We start from the raw sequence: 19243 nt of genomic DNA, 5'->3' as shown, positions 1-19243 counted from the left end.
GTAAATGTAATTTTGCTTAATTTTCTATATTGTTGTACCATTTTAACAATTTACTTCATTTTTATAGTTTTGTGTTTAACAAACAGTTCACTCCTTTAATGATGGCAAGAGCAAACAGTACGTGTGCCTCTGGGAAAAACGTAACGATGTTGCTCGAAAACGTACTCGTGCACAATGGCAATAAACTTACACCTCATCTCATTGTCGTTGTCTCGTCGCTTACTGTCGTTATATCTTTCCAGTTAATGGTATTGAAAGATATATATTTATATTGTGCACCAATATTGTGCCAAACTTAACTGTCCATATTCATGTGTTGATCTTCTATTTCGTAGATACGTTTTTGAAACTATAGGAAAATATCAGAATGCACACTCCAGTTGTTTCAGCAAATGGCGATTTGAAATAAGTAGTTTTTTTTATAATTTAAGACTCAACCCCCTACAAAATTTTTCACTACTCTAGCTATTTTTATAACTAACTCTACATATAATTTATATAATTTTTACGTAATTCATCGATATTTTCAGGTCATTTTAGTAATTATTTTCGCTGTATTTTAGGACACAAAAATCCTAGTCTTGCGGCCTTCGTATTTCATGTTCGTAAACTGGACGAATTTTCATTAGGATTACTGCCCCCTTCCTTGCTCTCCCCCCCCTGCATCCCACCCTCCCACCCCTTCAACCCCTGCTGGCGCCGTGCTGCGATTGGTTATCACTAGAGACCGGATTGTATGCATCATAAAAACCTTCAGATATGCATGAAAAGTGTCGAAATATGCAATCAAATAATAAAAAACATGGTAGTTACTGTGTGCATTAGATCTCAAAGTCGAACCTGTGCATATCAATTACGAGGGAGATCGCCGGCCAACAAAAAATCGGTACATTTAGAACGCTGGTATCATTTTCTGAAGACTTTCTGGTATAGGTTAGTAAGGAGGCCTTTCTGGGATTAATTTTTAAAAATTTGCAAAATGGGGACTCATTCCGTGTTCCAGAATTGTTCCTTCTTTGCTATAGTTGTCAGTAGCAGGCTGATGCGATGCGAGTGAGTCGTGGCGAAACGATCGATATGTATGGGCCCAATTTCCAGATTGTATCACACGCAGAGGGGCACGCCCAAAACCCCGTAATATTTAATTTAAAAAGCAACATACAATTGTGAATTTTTTTGAACCGCACGAACTTTTAATTAATACTATTGGACCAAAGCATCATTTACAATTTATTTTACATTTTTCTACTATTGTGAGCTTATACAATCAAGTACCGTTCCAAATATTCGGTAGTAAGACTGTATCTTCGATCACTCAAAACATTTTTATAAGCAGAAAAAGACCGTTCTACATCAACTGAGGTAACTGGGCAGTATTTGAATTTGAGTGGTTTGTTGGCACTTATTGTTTCTGGTAAATGTTCACCCTGAAAGCCAGTCACAGCAATGTCTTTTTTTAAAATACCGGAGTCATTAAAAGCTTCCTTGCACTAGCAAACTGCCAAAGCCTCTGCACTAACGAAGTCGTTTGCTACCATTTAGTAGTCTCGAAATGTTCATTCTAAAACACAGTTTTGACGCACGTACCCCAACTAGTTACCACTGGTTCGAGAGGTAACGGCACATTTGCTAGTTTTTCTTTGTAGGTTTTGATGCGAGCAGGAGCCTTTAGAAACACGTTCTTTGTGGATGAAATCTGTTTACTTACATTCACACACGTGGAACGTGCTTCTTCAGAAAGGCGATGTACTCCGTAAGCAAAGCACGTCACATGAATGAAATTGGAATAAAATACTCCGAGGGCTTTTCCTGCTTTGATCATAAAAGGAGCAGCATCTGAAATAAATACTAACACCCTTTCATCTGCAGAAGATTCTAATTTCAACCTCTGTGCAGGCCGCTAAATAGGGAGGAGGCGGCTCTTCTTTTACAGCACTAACAATTAAATTTTCAATGTAATGGCCACATTGTCTGGATTTCGTCAACTGAAATCCAGATAATTCTGTCCTTGATATCATTGTGTATTTCTTCTAATTACGTAAACTGTCGGTATGTAATTTTTACCCAGTGGTGATTCATCTGATATATTTTGATTTAAACAATATTTGCGCAGGTAGCCTTTGAGGATAGGATTTGCAAGTTTGTGAAGAATATAGCTTGCAGTAAATGCTTCACATAGATCCATGTTAAACCGACTTTTTTGGTTACCTTTGGACAAATCTGACTTGCTGCTGTCAGAAGTTGTTGTCTTGAATCTTTCTTCAAAATTCCTGCGATATGAAGAGTTGTCTTGACATGCTGGTCTGTCTGTCTGTGTGTGTGTGTGTGTGTGTGTGTGTGTGTGTGTGTGTGTGTGGTAAGGCGCACAAGATGTCACACACTACACTTCGTAAAAACGTTCATCTGTGTACGAGTAAATAGAAAGCTAAACAGAAACTGGACATGCGACTAAAAGCTTGCGTACTTTATTTCAATAGATAGTTGCCGACGCTTATAGTATGGCAGCGGAGGGGTTTAACCGGGGGCGCGGGCGCAGGAGAATTGACTCTGCTCCTGTTTCTTTTCTGTTATGATTTCGCTAGGCAGTGGCCTCTCGGTTAGCGATTGCACGCAATTCAAGGTCGCGGTCAATCTGTGAGACATCAAAACTAGATCGAGCTAGATATCGTCCGTCTAAATGTTTAAAATATTATAAACATAGAGCGGAAATATGCATCGTCACTCGTTTTTAGTTAAAATATACAATAACCGGTGAAAAGGAACCAAATATGCAGATGCAGATGCATATGCAACATGCAAATGTATATAATCCGGTCTCTAGTTATCACTGACACCTATTCATCGTTGGGTCGCCCGCCATGTAGCGAAAGAATTTTTTTACCTGTTTATGCCCACTGCATTACGTTACATTTTCTATTTGTCAGTTGCCTGTTCATGTTCTCTCTCTCTTCCCCCCCCCCCCCCCCCCCCCCTCAACAGATGGAAAATTTGGAAATTTGTGGTAAGGTCTTGTGGGACCAAACTGCTGAGATCAACTGTCCCTAAGCTTACGCACTACTTAAATTAACTTAGGCTAAGGACAACACCCACACCCATGCCCGAGGGAGAACTCGAACCTCCGACGGGGTGAGCCGCGCGGGCCGTGACAAGGCGCCTGAGACCGCGCGGGTTGCCAGTTCGTACTGTATTTTCCCTCAGGTTTAGAGCAACGTGACTGTCTTTTTGTTAGTAAGTACTGCATGACTGCCTGATATTGTGCAAACATAACTTTATTATTATTATTACTGCTACAAGACGTCCAAAGCTGAGAATATCGTGTAGGGCCCTGCCTTGTAGTGCTTTCCTCGCGGAGCAGAGTAACGAGACCTATAGGAAGAAGCGGAAATAAGGAAGAGACAGCTTTGAAGCATGAAAAGCTCGAGGCCTTCGATAGTTAAGATGCAGAGTAGACTGATTAACTCTTAATCGGATCTTGTTCAGTTCACCTTACAGCCAGATGATGGAAGGAAGCAGGACAGGGAACTTGGGATATGGTGAGGAAAAGGTCGGTAGGAACGCCCGCTTGCCTGCAGTGTACCGCCACGCAGCAGGCCACTTGCGGTGACGTCAGAGATGAGAGATCCAGCACGCATTAGGCGTCATTAAACGGCTCGACTGTGATAGCAGGAGAATGGGGCGTCCGGGCAGCTTATGTAGGCGCCATGGCGGCCGATATTCGTTTTGCGGGAAACTCTGCACATATTCGATCAAGTACGTGGTATGACAAGTGTTTCCCATTCTGTCAGCCTTCTTCTGTACGACCTTGGATGGCACGGTTTCTTACGGCTGAGGAAACTGCCAACGATCGGGGAACATACGACTGTATCCTTATGTTTAACAACACAGCAATTTGTTTTCTGCAACACTTTCGGTTGCTCTGCTCAAAATCTTTCTTTTTTTTCATATGCAGCGCGAGCGTAAAGCACGAAGTATGTTTCATTTCTTACAAAGCAGCATCGTGTGGTAGGAGACAAAATATTACGATGTCAACAAGATAAACAGTCGATTTAATGACACTTGGCTCGCAAAATACATTTGTGCCGCGGTTCTCTATGACTTTGGGACACGATATTTAATTTTTAAAATTATGTAAATGGCTTTCCTGCAAACTTCATGAATTCCCCACAAATGTGTTTTGACGGTATTTACTAGAACCCTGTTATCAATCTGACAGTTATCACTTTCAATTAGCAGTGTCTTAAGAAATGACTATTTAAATGTTTTTATCAAATTTTGTTCAATTTTTCATTGTCACAGGTGTTGAATCGATCCATGGATCCTAAAACGTATGAGCAGCAACAGCCACTAATAGCGCAAATTCCACAAGTGCCTTTACTCCCTCAGCACATTATTACTTCCGGGACTCGGAAAGACTGCATAAGACTGCGAGGGCTTCCGTATGAAGCTCAGGTTGAACATATACTGGAATTTCTGGGAGAACATGCCAAAAGTATTGTCTTTCAAGGGGTCCATATGGTCTATAATGCACAGGTAAGACTTGCTACTTCCACTTAATATAATATTTAGTCTCAGATATTTTTGCTTTGTGTTACTTACACAGTGTAAAGAATGTGGGAAACTGGAGAGACATTGCACAGTCAGTAGCCTATTCCCCTTCCAACAGATGCTATGCTTCCTGAACAGAAGTAGATGAGAAAAAATTGCACCAATATATTTTGTAAAGGTAGTATGATGAAGATCATAATTAGTGAAAGAAAATTGTGTGTGTCTACCACCAAGACCTGCCATAGGTCTGAATCCAATTGGTGGTGCATAAAAATGACTTAAAAAAATAAATATGGGATTTAGATAATATGAAGCTTTGTATACAGTGTTAATTGGCACTGTTATTTAAATTACACTTGTCTTGTTGGCTGTATCACTATACCATGAGCAGAAATGTTTTATTTTAAGGCAAATGTATTACATGACATGTGATCAGCTTAATCATTTAAGTGCATGTCAACATTATTTTAAATCAGCTCACAGTAAAATAGTTATAAGTAACAGTAAATGAAGTGACTGACAAATTATTTGTGTTACCTTAATGTTCATTGGATAAAAGGTGACAATTTGTTGTACAGCATATTGTTCAACAATTTTTTGTGTTTATTATTTAGCTGATGCCACAAGGAAGAGAGAGATACATCCAAAATAACGACAAATTGGATGTATAAATATGTGAAACATCCACTTGTAACTACAGTATGGATTCTGTAAGTGTGAGGTGATGTTTTGTGGCATAGTAGCTACCATAAAACATGATACTTTAAGATGGTACTTATACACACAACATACTAAAGTGTCAGAAAGGTCACAAGTTGGACCATTTTTTTTTTTTTTTATTTTAAAAGTAATTACCTTAAACAAATTTTCCTGTATTTTAGATGGAAAGGTATCAAGATTAAGATATCCACTTTTGGAACTTTGATACAATAATCCTTGTAAGAACAGCACTAATTTATTGCTTTTTTTTGTAGTTCAGTGGATCTGTAACCTGTTCACAATTGCAGAAATCTTGGTATCAAAATCTTTAATGTGGCTTACTTTAACCATCAAATGTTACTTGTGATTTCTCATTCTTAACATCCTAGGCATTTTCCAGAAATAGGATTTAAATGTTGTTATATATCTTTAGTTTGTGTTCTGTAGATACAGGCTGCACTTCAGTGTGTTTCATTTGAGATTCTGTATTGTCTAGGATTTGCTAACCACCTCACAGATTCTTCTCTATCCCTTTGCTGTGTACTGTATTGTTTAGAAAATGACATTGTTTCCTGCAGGACCATAAGTAGATTGAAGTTCATACTCATTTCAAAGTTCTGAAACTTCGTTGATTTCACACTTTTTGATCTATGAATATCTGCCATGCACTGTACAGTAGCTATCTGTCTAGAATAATGCTAAATTTCTGTTGACACCTTTTACATTGATGAATGTGTAACACAAAAATATATGCAGAAGCAAAAGATAGTTACTGTCTGTTATATAAGGATAGATAGACATCTTGTAAGTTCCAACATATTTTGATGATGAAATGAAGTCTGTGAACAAGTGGTATGAATAGCAAATAAAAATGAGTGATTGTGGCTTTGTGAGTGCAAAATGACAACCATTCATGTTGGTTGGTTGGAGGGTTAATTGGTTGGTTTGTTCCAATAATCAGTTATACAATTAATCAAGATGATGTGGAACGAGTTGCTTTACATTCACATTACACAATCATATAAATATGACAATAAGTTAACTGCTTGTTAGCAGTTGTTCTGTTTTATTTTAAAAAAAATACAGATTAATAATTGCAGCTCAGCACCTTTTACACACAATAAAAACAGAAATTCTTCTGTGGAATAGGAGCTGTCAAGGATCAACAGTTTCACTTTGTTTTCAGATTTAACTAGACGCCTGTCAGACATTTTTCATAATTTCATAACTGATCAAAAATTATGGTGACAATGCTGTGGACCCCTTCTTCTGCTAAAGATGACCTTAATTTGTAATAATGAACATCACTTTTTCATGTGGAATTGTAATCGTGTAGATCAGAGTTCATTTTGATTAGTAGTGGATTATTTACAACGAGCTTCATGCTGCAATCAATATACAGTGAAGCAGTAGTCAAAGTACATAATTCCTTGCACAGTAATGAAGACTCCCTTTCTTAAAGAAAGAAAAGTATTCCATATGCCATTATTGAATGAAAATACACAAAATGACAATTTACTGCTTTCTCTCTCCTCAAGGTTTACTATGATTTGAAGCAGAAATGTGGCTGAACTGAATTGTTCTAAGAGTTCCATAATGTATGTTTTTGGACAACTACAAAATGGGCAACAACAATATTGACAACTAAAATTTTTGAACTTCACACCAAGTTATTATTTCTGCACCATGTGTTACACTTATCATTGGTGTATTGCCTCAAGATGTGCAGAACTGATTATCTTGTGTTTTTTAGATAAGATAAAGAGAGGGACCATTTGCAGAAAACCACTCAGTTATTTTTAAGAACATTATTTACTATTTATTCTGTTATTGTATATTTGTTTGGATTGATTACAGTTCTAGTCATCTGCAAAAAGAACTCATTGTGGTCATTATGTATTAGATAGAATAGCAGATGTAAGATTGAGCCTTGTGGAACCGTGGGAGTGATATCTCCTCATTCAGAAAAATCACCCCTGCTCACAGTAGATGAATTTTTAAGTAAAAATACTGCAGTCTTCTGTTTCTAGACAACATTATCCATTGGTGGGCTATAATGTCAGTTACATAAAATCACAGTTTTTTGTGATTCATCAAAGAAAATACCAGTTCATACTATTTTGTTATTTAATGCTTGTAAAGTTTTGTTAGTGATTGTGTAAAGGAATTCTCAACTGAGCAGTTCTTCAGAAATCCCAATTGTGATTACTGAGGATATTATTGTTACTCAGATGGGAAACTATTCAACAACACACCACTGTCTAAAAAATTATGGAAAGTGTGAGTAGTGAAATAGCTCATTAGTTACAGACATCTCTCCTATCACCTTATAGAGGGGTTTAACAACTTTAATTTACCGAGAGAAATACTCAGAATTAATGATGAATTACATTGGCAATGAATTATTTTACTGAAGGTATTACAGTATTACTAAAATGCTGCAGCTGCTGATCTTAATTTCAAATGTATTAATTTTGATTATCTATCATGAATGTGTTTTATTTTGGCTATTTGTCCAGTTATTGAAAATAAATTTCAGACCCTGTGATCATAATCATTTCAATAAGAGACTGAGAGAATAAGCTTATAGGTAATATGCCAGCTTGAAAAAATGTATGAAATACATTATGCTTTGTCTTCTCTCCCCTTGTAAAGCAAATCGTAATGGAAAGGCAGAAACAGGAAAAATATCAACAGAAATTCACTCAAGTTGTTGATTAGTGAAATCATAGTTTTTGTCTTCTGAATAATAGTGAATGAACCTTTAAATGGTGCCAGAATTTCTACTATGAGATACTCTCAGTTTTACATTCCTGGAATTAACATCTTCCCTACTTAGAAGATTTTTATTGGAAAGTGCAAATAAAAAAGAATGAAATGTGAAAAGGAAAAATATGCCAGTTACTCAAAGTATGTGGATCTGCAGGAAATTATTAAAAGAAAAAAAACTGGTTTCAAACAGTTTGTCCTTCAATCATCCCAGTGAATGGGATGATGATACATGAAAAGATGCTGAAGGTGGCCAGTGTCAAGGATTTCTCTGCTTCTAACGATGGACTGACGGGCTGAAGCAGCAGTATAATGTGGTCTGGGGGAGAAAATAGTGTGAATGTAGAAGTGAATGGCAGAATGCTGAGTTTAAAGTATTTACATATAATTGTGTATCATAAGTTAACGACATCAGTTAAACCAGTCTCTTCTTCAGTGCCCTTCTGAATAAGGCACTTGCCTTTAAAGCTGAAAATTACCCTAGAGAGAAACCACAGTAAAGTTCATCTCACAGTAATTTTAGTTGAGAGTGCTGATGAATCGGGAAAGATGAACCACTCTGTGCATGGCAAATTACATAACCACGTTGTTTAAAAATGTGGAAACATTGCTTAAACGTGGTAGTCTTCAGAGCTTTTTGAAAAATTGTCTCATACATTTGACATAAAATGTGAGCGTATAATAGCAGATGTCGTCTGGGGTGCATTGTTTCACTGCACATTCTAAAAACATAATTTTACAGCTAGAATTATTGCCATCAAACTGAACCAGCAAGCTGCAACCCTCAGATTTTGGCATTAACCATTATTTCAAAACATGCCATTGGAAATCATTGTCCAGAACGCATTCAGTGCAGTTGTGCCTAGAAAGAACCTGATGCTCTGTAAGTATCAAATCTGGAAGCTCTGAGCTAAAAAACAGAGACTTGGATGGAGGTTAAGGAGTCCACCATCTCAAACTGCTGCTGTAAGGAAGTGGATCTATCCTATCATGTGTTGTTGTTGTTGTTGTTGTGGTCTTTAGTCCTGGTCTCCATGCTGCTATATCCTGTGCAAGCTGCTTCATCTCCCAGTACGTACTGCAGCCTACATCCTTCTGAATCTGCTTAGTGTATTCATCTCTTGGTCTCCCTCTACGATATTTACCCTCCACGCTGCCATCCCATACTAAATTGGTGATCCCTTGATGCCTCTGAACATGTCCTACCAACTGATCCCTTCTTCTAGTCAAGTTGTGCCACAAACTTTTCTTCTCCCCAATCCTATTCAATACCTCCTCATTAGTTATGTTATCTACCCATGTAATCTTCAGCAATCTTCTTTAGCACAACATTTAGAAAGCTTCTATTCTCTTCTTGTCCAAACTATTTATCGACCATGTTTTGCTGTCGTACATGGCTACACTCCATACAAATACTTTCAGAAACGACTTCCTGACACTTAAATCTATACTCGATGTTAACAAATTTCTCTTCTTCAGAAACGCTTTCCTTGCCATTGCCAGTCTACATTTTATATCCTCTCTACTTCGACCATCATCAGTTATTTTGCTCCCCAAATAGCAAAACTCCTTTACTACTTTAAGTGTCTCATTTCCTAATCTAATTCCCTCAGCATCACCCGACTTAATTCGACTACATTCCATTATCCTCGTTTTGCTTTTATTGATGTTCATCTTATATCCTCCTCTCAATACACTGCCCATTCCTTCAACTGCTCTTCTAAGTCCTTTGCTGTTTCTGACAGAATTACAATGTCATCAGCGAACCTCAAAGTTTTTATTTCTTCTCCATGGATTTTAATACCTACTCGGAATTTTTCTTGTGTTTTGTTTACGGCTTGCTCAATATACAGGTTGAATAACATCGGGGAGAGGCTACAACCCTGTCTCACTCCCTTCCCAACCACTGCTTCCCTTTCATACCCCTCGGCTCTTATAACTGCCATCTGGTTTCTGTACAAATTGTAAATAGCCTTTCGCTCCCTGTATTTTACCCCTGCCACCTTTAGAATTTGAAAGAGAGTATTCCAGTCAACATTGTCAAAAGCTTTCTCTAAGTCTACAAATGTTAGAAATGTAGGTTTTCCTTTCCTTAATCTAGCTTCTAGGATAAGTCGTAGGGTCAGTATTGCCTCACGTGTTCCAATATTTCTATGGAATCCAAACTAATCTTCCCCGAGGTCGGCTTCTACCAGTTTTTCCATTCGTCTGTAAAGAATTCGCGTTAGTATTTTGCTGCTGTGACTTATTAAACTGATAGTTCAGTTATTTTCACATCTGTCAACACCTGCTTTCTTTGGGATTTGAATTATTATATTCTTCTTGAAGTCTGAGGGTATTTCACCTGTCTCACACATCTTGATCACCAGATGGTATAGTTTTGTCAGGACTGGCTCTCCCAAGGCTGTCAGTAGTTCTAATGGAATGTTGTCTACTCCAGGGGCCTTGTTTCGACTCAGGTCTTTCAGTGCTCCGTCAAACTCTTCACGCAGTGTCGTATCCCCCATTTCATCTTCATCTACATCCTCTTCCATTTCCATAATATTGTCCTCAAGTACATCGCCCTTGTACAGACCCTCTATATACTCCTTCCCCCTTTCTACTTTCCCTTCTTTGCTTAGAACTGGATTGCCATCTGAGCTCTTGATATTCATACAAGTGGTTCTCTTCTCTCCAAAGGTCTCTTTAATTTTCCTGTAGGCAGTATCTATCTTACCCCTAGTGAGACAAGCCTCTACATCCTTACATTTGTCCTCGAGCCATCCCTGCTTAGCCATTTTGCACTTCCTGTCGATGTCATTTTTGAGACGTTTGTATTCCTTTTTGCCTACTTCATTTACTGCATTTTTATATTTTCTCCTTTCATCAATTAAATGCAATATTTCTTCTGTTACCCAAGGATTTCTACTAGCCCTTGTCTTTTTACCTACTTGATTCTCTGCTGCCTTCACTACTTCATCCCTCGAAGCTACCCATTCGTCTTGTACTGTATTTCTTTCCCCCATTCCTGTCAATTGTTCCCTTATGCTGTCCCTGAAACTCTGTACAACCTGTGGTTCTTTCAGTTTATCCAGGTCCCATCTCCTTAGATTCCCATCTTTTTGCAGTTTCTTCAGTTTTAATCTACAGTTCATAACCAATAGATTGTGGTCAGAGTCCACATCTGCCTCTGGAAATGTCTTAAAATTTAAAACCTGGTTCCTAAATCTCTGTCTTACCATTATATAATCTATCTGAAACCTGTCAGTATCTCCAGGCTTTTTCCATGTATACAACCTTCTTTTATGATTCTTGAACCAAGTGTTACCTTTGATTAAGTTGTGCTCTGTGCAAAATTCTACCAGGCGGCTTCCTCTCTCATTTCTTACCCCCAATCCATATTCACCTACTACGTTTCCTTCTCTCCCTTTTCCTCCTACTGAATTCCAGTCACCCATGTCTATTAAATTTTCGCCTCCCTTCACTACCTGAATAATGTCTTTTATTTCATCATACATTTCTTCAGTTTCTTCGTCATATGCAGAGCTAGTTGGCATATAAGCTTGTACTACTGTAGTAGGCGTGGGCTTCGTGTCTATCTTGGGCTCAATAATGCGTTCACTATGCTGTTTTTAGTAGCTTACCTGCACTCCTTTTTTTTATTCATTATTAAACCTACTCGTGCATTACCCCCATTTGATTTTGTATTCTGCCATATCCAGGTAAAAATAGTGACTGCTATCAGGTTGAAGTTCCAGTTGGAATGTCCCCTGCAAGATGTTATGCATGTTGTAGATAATGTTACCATTGGTGTGATAGTGATGTGACAGTGGTGGACCATACATTGCAGATAAATATGTAGAATTGATTGCAAAGAAAATGTTTCTGCTGCAGATGTATTTTAGAATACATTTATAAATTACAAAACCACATGTAAACTTCACCAGGTGAAATTTAAACAAACTACAATTTTGAGTTTTTTGGTAAAAAAAGTAGAGGGTTTCAATGTGTTCAAGAATTATGAAAACTATGTAAGATAAAATTCTTAAAGTAAAAGGGCAGTACAGTCAATAATATGGCAAGTTGGTGTTTTATAAAATAATTTCCTGCCACTTAAATTTTTCTGAAAGTAATACCTTCACAAGAAGAAAAGAGGGGTTTCGCTGTATACAGTACAGATTTGATGAAAAGGCGAAAGTTGAGAGGGTAAAATATCTAAATATTTTTCATTTCCATCTTATTTATTCTGATTTGTTGTGAATGGCAGTGGCTGCTACACTTACTGCTTACAATAGATTCTTTAGACTTCCTTAATCCTTCTGTCTCTCAAGTACCACATTTTTGTGTGTTAATGCTTACTCTGTAATAAGTGAAACTGCGCAGGGTCAACCGTCTGGCGAGGCATTCATCCAGATGGACTCGGAGCAAAGTGCATTCCTGTCGGCACAGCAGAAACACCACCGCTACATGACGTTCGGCAAGAAGCAGCGGTACATCGAAGTGTTCCAGTGCTCTGGGGAAGATATGAACTTGGTGCTGACAGGAGGCATCCCAACAAGTGCTGTATCACCGGCCAAGGCGGCAGCATTGCTGTCCCCCGGTATGTTGCCCCACCCTCATACTCCGACACACGCTCTGCCACCAGCCCTCCCTCCACCACAGGCTGTTCCCGCAGGCCCGATTGCGTGGGAAACTCACCCCCTCATTGTGGCAGCTGCGGCAGCTCACCGTGACCCCCTCTGGCTTATGAATCAGTTAGCTGCAGCACAACACCAACAGCAACAGCAGCAGCAAGTGCAACAGCAACAGCTTGTAGCTGCAATAGCAGCAGATGCTCACGTTCATGTGCAGGCACAAGCACAAGCCCACGTTCAGGCAGCAGCCGCAGCTGCGGCAGCAGCGGCTGCAGTCGCCAAACGTGCGTGGGGCGAAATGAATGGTGGGGGTGTAGGTGGACCGACAGCGGTCTCTGGACCTGGGCCCTCCACTCCCGCATTACCCCCTCCTCCGACCAGTGCTAAGGCAGCCCTACACACGCCTACCGGAGCAGTTTACGCGCCATTGATTCATCATGCTTCTCCATTTCCTGGCACTTCACCTGCTATGACTTCGGGTCTCGTTTTTCTGAACGTTCCACCGAGATTGCCAGTGGCTCTCCAGGCACAGGCTGCAACACCTGCACCTTCTGCTCCAAGTCCTTATAAAGCGGCAGCCCCTCCTCAGTACCCTCCACCCCAAGCACCTGCTCAACACCCGCCGCCTCCTCACGGCATGTTGCCTCAGTTGGTATCAGGCCCAGGAATGGGTGCTGCAGCTGCACTTGTGGGCTTAAAACGGTCCTGGGAGCAAGCTTTCCCTGCAGACCTTCAGGGAGCAGGAGTGAAACGCCAGTGGCAGCCACCGACAAGTGGTGCTACGACAGTTTTCCATCCACAAGCCTCTGTGCCCCACCCTGCTGCTGCTATGGCATACCAGACACCATTTTATTCAGCATTGTGATATTAATATGGCATATAAATACAGAGAGATGGCAGAAATGAAATTCTCGCTTTTTTGTGTTCATTCCTCCCGCAGGACAGAAATGTTGAGGAGGGAAGGTTGGATATAGAATAAATAATTGCAGATTTGTGTGCCAATTGTTTCTCTGACATGAGGTGTAAATTGCAAACGTTTAAACTGCGTGCCTACTCATTTGCAATATTTGGGTAATCAATTTACGAATAGCTGATGGTTGAGACAAGTGTACCTGAAAGATGTTACCTCTTGTGATACATTGTTTAGCATTCTTGTCTCTATGTGTCTGCATTAATAAACTGGTATGTTTAAAAGGGTATAGGTGAACTTTTAAACATAAATTTTACATGTCCGTCCAAATAGTGTGTTCGAAATAAGTGTTACTTGACCATGACATGTAGGGAGTGGTTATTTCAGTGTAAATGTTTCTCCTAAAAATGGAAGTGTGCAGATATTAAATAATGTGTACTTTCATGACTCCTCTTTTGGTCTGAGGCTATTTATCATCTTCAGATACAACAATATAGCTGTATCGCAGTGAACTTTTTGATGTAGTGTGAGGAAGGAAATGATGGTTCATTAAACATTCCAATTAGAATTTTGATAGGTTGTGTCCAGAAAAAAAAAGGAATTCCTGTTTTAAGTGGATTATGTTACTCTGACCAGTTTGTTATTTGTAGAGATTATACTGTACTTAACATTCCTCAAATAGAACGAACAGATTTTAGTTCTGTTCTGCATAATGTTTATTATTTCATTTTTCAAGAGATTTTCAAATCATGTTTCACAAGGTCCTTAAGAGGTCTTGGGTGTGTGTAGTGGCTAGAAACAAAATAATAATTATTCTGTTGTTATTGTTGTAATTGCACTGATGTGAGGTCAGGTTAGTTCCCTTATTAACGATGGAGCTAGGAACATACTTTTAACTATTGCCATTCCATCTTCAAAGCCATTCCAGTTTTGGCCCCCTTTAGTTCTTCACATTGATGTAACTTGCTCTTGGTTGTAAGCCAGATTGTCTCAACTCCATAGGCAAAACTTCTCTTGGAGCTGTAGTGACCCTACAATAGTGATAAAGTTCAATGAAATACTCCTGTTGTCACACTTTTCTTAAATCGGAGATATTCCTCTTGATTAGTACTTCCCAGATGTTCTGAATGTCAGTCTGAGGCAGCTGTATAACAGTGTTCCTGAAAATGTGGACCTTACACCTATTTTGTTATGCATTTAACAAAGTCAATTAATAAGAATATTTTATATTTTTGTACATAATCCTTCATTTAGCATAAGATCTCTTCTATCAGCGCTGTCTGCCTTTCTACCGCTTTCTAAATAGATTAGTAATTACATCAAAGTAGCTTGGACTTTTTGTGTGCTAGAAAATGAATGCACTTCTTACTGGTCAGCTCTTCAGCTGTATAACAAGACAGTACAAAATATGACTGATACAAATTACATTTTCAGCTTGGGTCTTCCTTATGCTAACAAGACATTTGCCCAAGTAAGAGTTCCTTGTGTTTTTATATATAAATATATATGTGAATTGGGTACGAAACTGCCTCCTATTTAATGTGGAACAGGTGACTTAATGTTAAATTTGTGGTTTCATGCTCCTGACTCTTATCACACTGTGCCTTAATATTAACTACTTCTAACCTTAATTAATATTGTACTCTATATAGTATTTTTTATGTAAACCTTTAATGGCCAAGGATCCATGCCATCCTCTTCTCCAACCATCCCATTCGGTAACAACAACCAATTCTTTATCAACTGCAATTTGTCCTTGTGCTTTTATCCTCTCATGTGGGATTGCCATGTGCCTCATTTTTTTTTTCTTTTAGATAGTTTACGAAAGATTTAGTTTGTGTCATTAATATGAGTTGTCAGACTGGAGATTTCACATAGAGAACAATGGAAAATAAGAATAGTGTCTTCAGGACTTCCTTACAGTGAGTTATTTCCATTGCCCTTCCCTCATTCAGGCTGCTGAACTGTTTCATTCAGAATAATTATTAGTGGCTGTGACAGTACCGTGATTTAGGGAAGGAAATCTTCCATGGTAAAACTTTTCAGACAGACAATCTGCACATTGTTTTAATGAATGCCAGTAGTTTATAGGGGAAATGTAAATCAGTAGTCTTATATGTTGAGTTCTAAAATTTATGACAATATAAGCCTTATTTTTTTTTTAATCTGTGTGCACGGCATGCCATTATTGTCTCATTTGATATATTTATATATGAAAATTGTAAAATTTTTGTGAAAATTATTGTTAAAATAGTTCGTTTTGAGCAATTTAGTTGTGTAATGGTGCTGGAAGGGGTGCAGCTGTTAAAATTTCTGTATGATCTTCATTGGCTCTGGGTTCTAAAGACATGTTTTCATGGTCTGTTAGCATGTTTGATATGTATGGTTCACATTTTGTAATAGTAGTCAAGGAATTGAATACTTTAATATGTATGTCTGTCCACAGCGGCTGCTCAGTTGTTCCATACTGCTTCAGTCTTAACCCATCTAGCTTTGGTATTAACCCACCTATAGTGTTAATAGCGGTTGTTATTTCACTGTGTTTAAGAAATAGCACACACTGCATTTTTGACAGCAGTATTTTCATGATTTATGTTGTCAGTGATAATAGATAGCTCCCTGCATTCCAAAGGGCAAGACCCAGAAACTAGAATGATGTCTGTGCAATGACTTCTGCCAGCATTTCAGAATTACCAAATTATCTTTATTTCTGATAAAATGCTCTGGGTGTTACGTTAGTATGTGTGAACCATACATTCTTTAACATGCAATTTCTTGCCAGATGCTGACATATATCCTTCATATAGTACTTAAAGTTATTTCTGTTCTTCAACAGAGGCAATCATTTTGAAGCTTTTATGTGAATTGGAAACTTGTGTAGAGAAAATGAAATTGTCATCATTTTTTTAATTTGAAATGTTGTAAAGGACATTAAGTGATTTTTCTAAATGTTTTTGTTCTTTGTTTGGTTACAGCACTGTGTCTTGTTGTACTGCTTATTATTTTCACATGTGACATACCATCCTCATATTTAAAGACAGGGGTGCATTTTACTTCATAAGTGGTAAAGTTGGGAAGTGTATACACAAGAACTAGTAGCTTTGTATTTTGTAGCGCATTTTTTCCTTATTAATATGGTATTTTGTTTAGTTGCCTATGTTTTTGTTCTATTTGGCTTTCGCTAGAAACACTTGTGGGGTCAGCTTATCATGTGTCATTGTTGATTTTTTCCCTTTCCTGCACCATGGTTTGCACAGATGGTTTCTTGTAGAGAAAGAGTTTTGACTTGGTTGGTAAACAGTTTGACTTTCCCCATTTAATTATTTTGATATTTATGAGGAAAGTTACAAACAGAATTGTGGTGGTGGGACCGAGTGCATGGTTTTCTTTCTTCTTTTTTTAACTAAATGACACACACACACATCCATATTTTTCTAATGCACATGATGAACAATTTTTGCAAATACACTCATACATGGCATTATGGAGAAGCTGCAAAGAACAGAGAGGAAAGTTGTAGCTTACTTCTACCAAAAATATATAATATGATTATTTTTTAAAAATTATGTGTTGAGACCTATTAAATGATTGCTTTTGCAATTAAAACAGTTATTGGAAGGAGAATCTGCTGAGAAGACACTCTCACAGAAGAAAAATCCCTCATTAGTCAAAACTCTTTCACACAATATTTGCTACATTTAAAGAATTTTCACTAACTCTTGGCAGCTAACTTCTCTCAGTTTATGTTACTGAGAGGCTAAGAAGGTGGACAGAAATGTTCATTGAGAATGCTTCTCTCATTCTTGTCTGCGTGTCCTTTTTTTTCTAGCGAGAGTTTAAATGGAAGTAGTTTTTGTATGAATTTTGTAATTGTTTGTTCACAATGGAGAACAATTAATAAATTCTTTTGAGAAATTTACACTTAACAATTTTTTACTTATTTGGTATTTGGGAACATTGAGCCCTTTTCTCTTTTGCATACTGCTTAACAGATATATCCTTCAGGGGGATAAACATGTGACACTTCTTTCAGAAAAAAGAAGATCCCTTGTACAAAATACTTTATTTTTACTGGTAGGTGTTTTTAAATTTTTCATTTGGATGCAAAACTGACACAAGGAACTGGTAACTCATAACATAGTGTCTTTTCTCTTTACTGTGTCACAGTTGGCATGTGTGTTCTATGTTGGGCTTTCTCATATCAGTGAACAGGTAATACTGTGGCATTTGGTATTGGAATTACATGGGGATGATGATGATTAAGGAAAATTTTTTAATAGTTGGCACCTCAGTGGAGCATTGTTGTTGCTATGCAGAGCCTTTGCAACCTTCCTCACATTGTCGCTGGGATACTGGTCGGGTCTGGTCTGGTCTAAGGTAGGATAACTCTATCATCTTTGTAGACAAATTGATTAATTATTTTACTGTGTACTTTTATGGCTGTATTGTGTGCTTTAGGGTGTGCAGGATGACAGTTTTGCATATAATGTTAACTTTTTCCGTGATTATAATACATGTTTGTCAAAGATTTTTGTTTGCAGGGGTTCTTTAGTACCTCTGCAGAATAATAATGTGTGTCCTTGTGGGAGCTATTAAACATCCTGCACATCTATTACATGCTTTTGTCTATCTTTGCGTGCTAATGGTTTGGATTTAAAGAACTGTCTGCAATTATTATTAATAAAATATATCATTGTTGTGAGAGCTAAAGTCTGGTGCTGGTATTCCCAGACCAAAAACACTAAAGTCACATTTTGACAATAACCAACTGTGTATTTTGCAATCATGCTTACAAATCACCTGCTCACAAGCACAACAGGAAAACGACTGGCCCTATACATTACAAAGAAAAGGAGAACACACAGAGGTTATTAATTGATCGTTACAACAGATTTGATAAATTGTTCATGTCTTAAAACACCACTCCTCAATTTTAATAACTCCAATAAATTTTTCCAAAATTGAAACATGTGTAACATCAAGACACAATCACAAATTGAAAGAAAGAAAGAAAGAAAGAAAGATGTCGCTCTACCAGGCTGTTCAGTTAAAATGAGTTTTTTTTTATCTAGCATTACCAGCCAGTTTTGAGCTTTTCCAAGTACATAAATGGATGAATTTACTTCCTCGTCATAAATCTAATCTAGAGCCATGTGTGGGTATTCTGTAAGCAAGTATGTGAGCATGGTTTCTGGCTTTTCATTCTAAGGATATGCATGTTGATGATCATGCTCTGTGTATTTGTTCAAGGCATGTGACTTTTGTTATATACATACTAGGACATACCAACATCTGTTTGTGTACTTGAAAAAGGAACTAACATTTCAAAAATGTACTAAAACTGGCCGGTAGTCCTAAATGAATTCCATAACTAAGCTAACAGAGTACATCGGTGGGCACAGAACTGGCCATCTTCGGTGCACCCCTTAGCCAGCTGCTGAATGTGCTCTAGAATGTGACATGAGGGAGCTGAATGCTTGCTTAGTACACTACTGCTATTTGGATCCTTCCTACCCGGTCCTGTTACCATACTGGAAGAAATAGATAGACACGCATAAATGATTAGAAAATCTTGAATCCCCATCATGGAGAAACATAACATAGAACATGATTTGAATCTCAATTTCTGCAGCATTGACTAATATAAATTGTTCCTGTAATACTGAAGAATGAGCTTCAAACCACATCATTATCTCTGTAGTTTTAT

The 19243-nt window shown here is 38.0% G+C and overlaps 1 protein-coding gene across 6 annotated transcripts in view; it reads left to right on the top strand.

The window, feature by feature from the left end:
- The window catches only part of LOC124619560 (RNA-binding protein fusilli), a 775817-nt gene that overhangs the window by 735007 nt on the left and 21567 nt on the right, over nucleotides 1–19243 (top strand). For 4 of the 6 annotated variants that reach the window (XM_047146047.1, XM_047146046.1, XM_047146048.1 and 1 more), the window contains exons 14-15: nucleotides 4297–4530; nucleotides 12376–12592. In XM_047146047.1, coding sequence (XP_047002003.1) covers nucleotides 4297–4530; nucleotides 12376–12592 — 451 coding nt within the window. Of the gene's footprint in view, nucleotides 1–4296; nucleotides 4531–12375; nucleotides 17456–19243 lie in introns of those variants that run through there. The other 2 variants (XM_047146043.1, XM_047146044.1) reach the window with 1 other exon arrangement.

This window comes from Schistocerca americana, chromosome 6 (assembly GCF_021461395.2).
Source record: "Schistocerca americana isolate TAMUIC-IGC-003095 chromosome 6, iqSchAmer2.1, whole genome shotgun sequence".
Lineage (NCBI taxonomy): Eukaryota > Metazoa > Arthropoda > Insecta > Orthoptera > Acrididae > Schistocerca > Schistocerca americana.
This window is presented reverse-complemented; position numbering and strand designations above follow the sequence as displayed.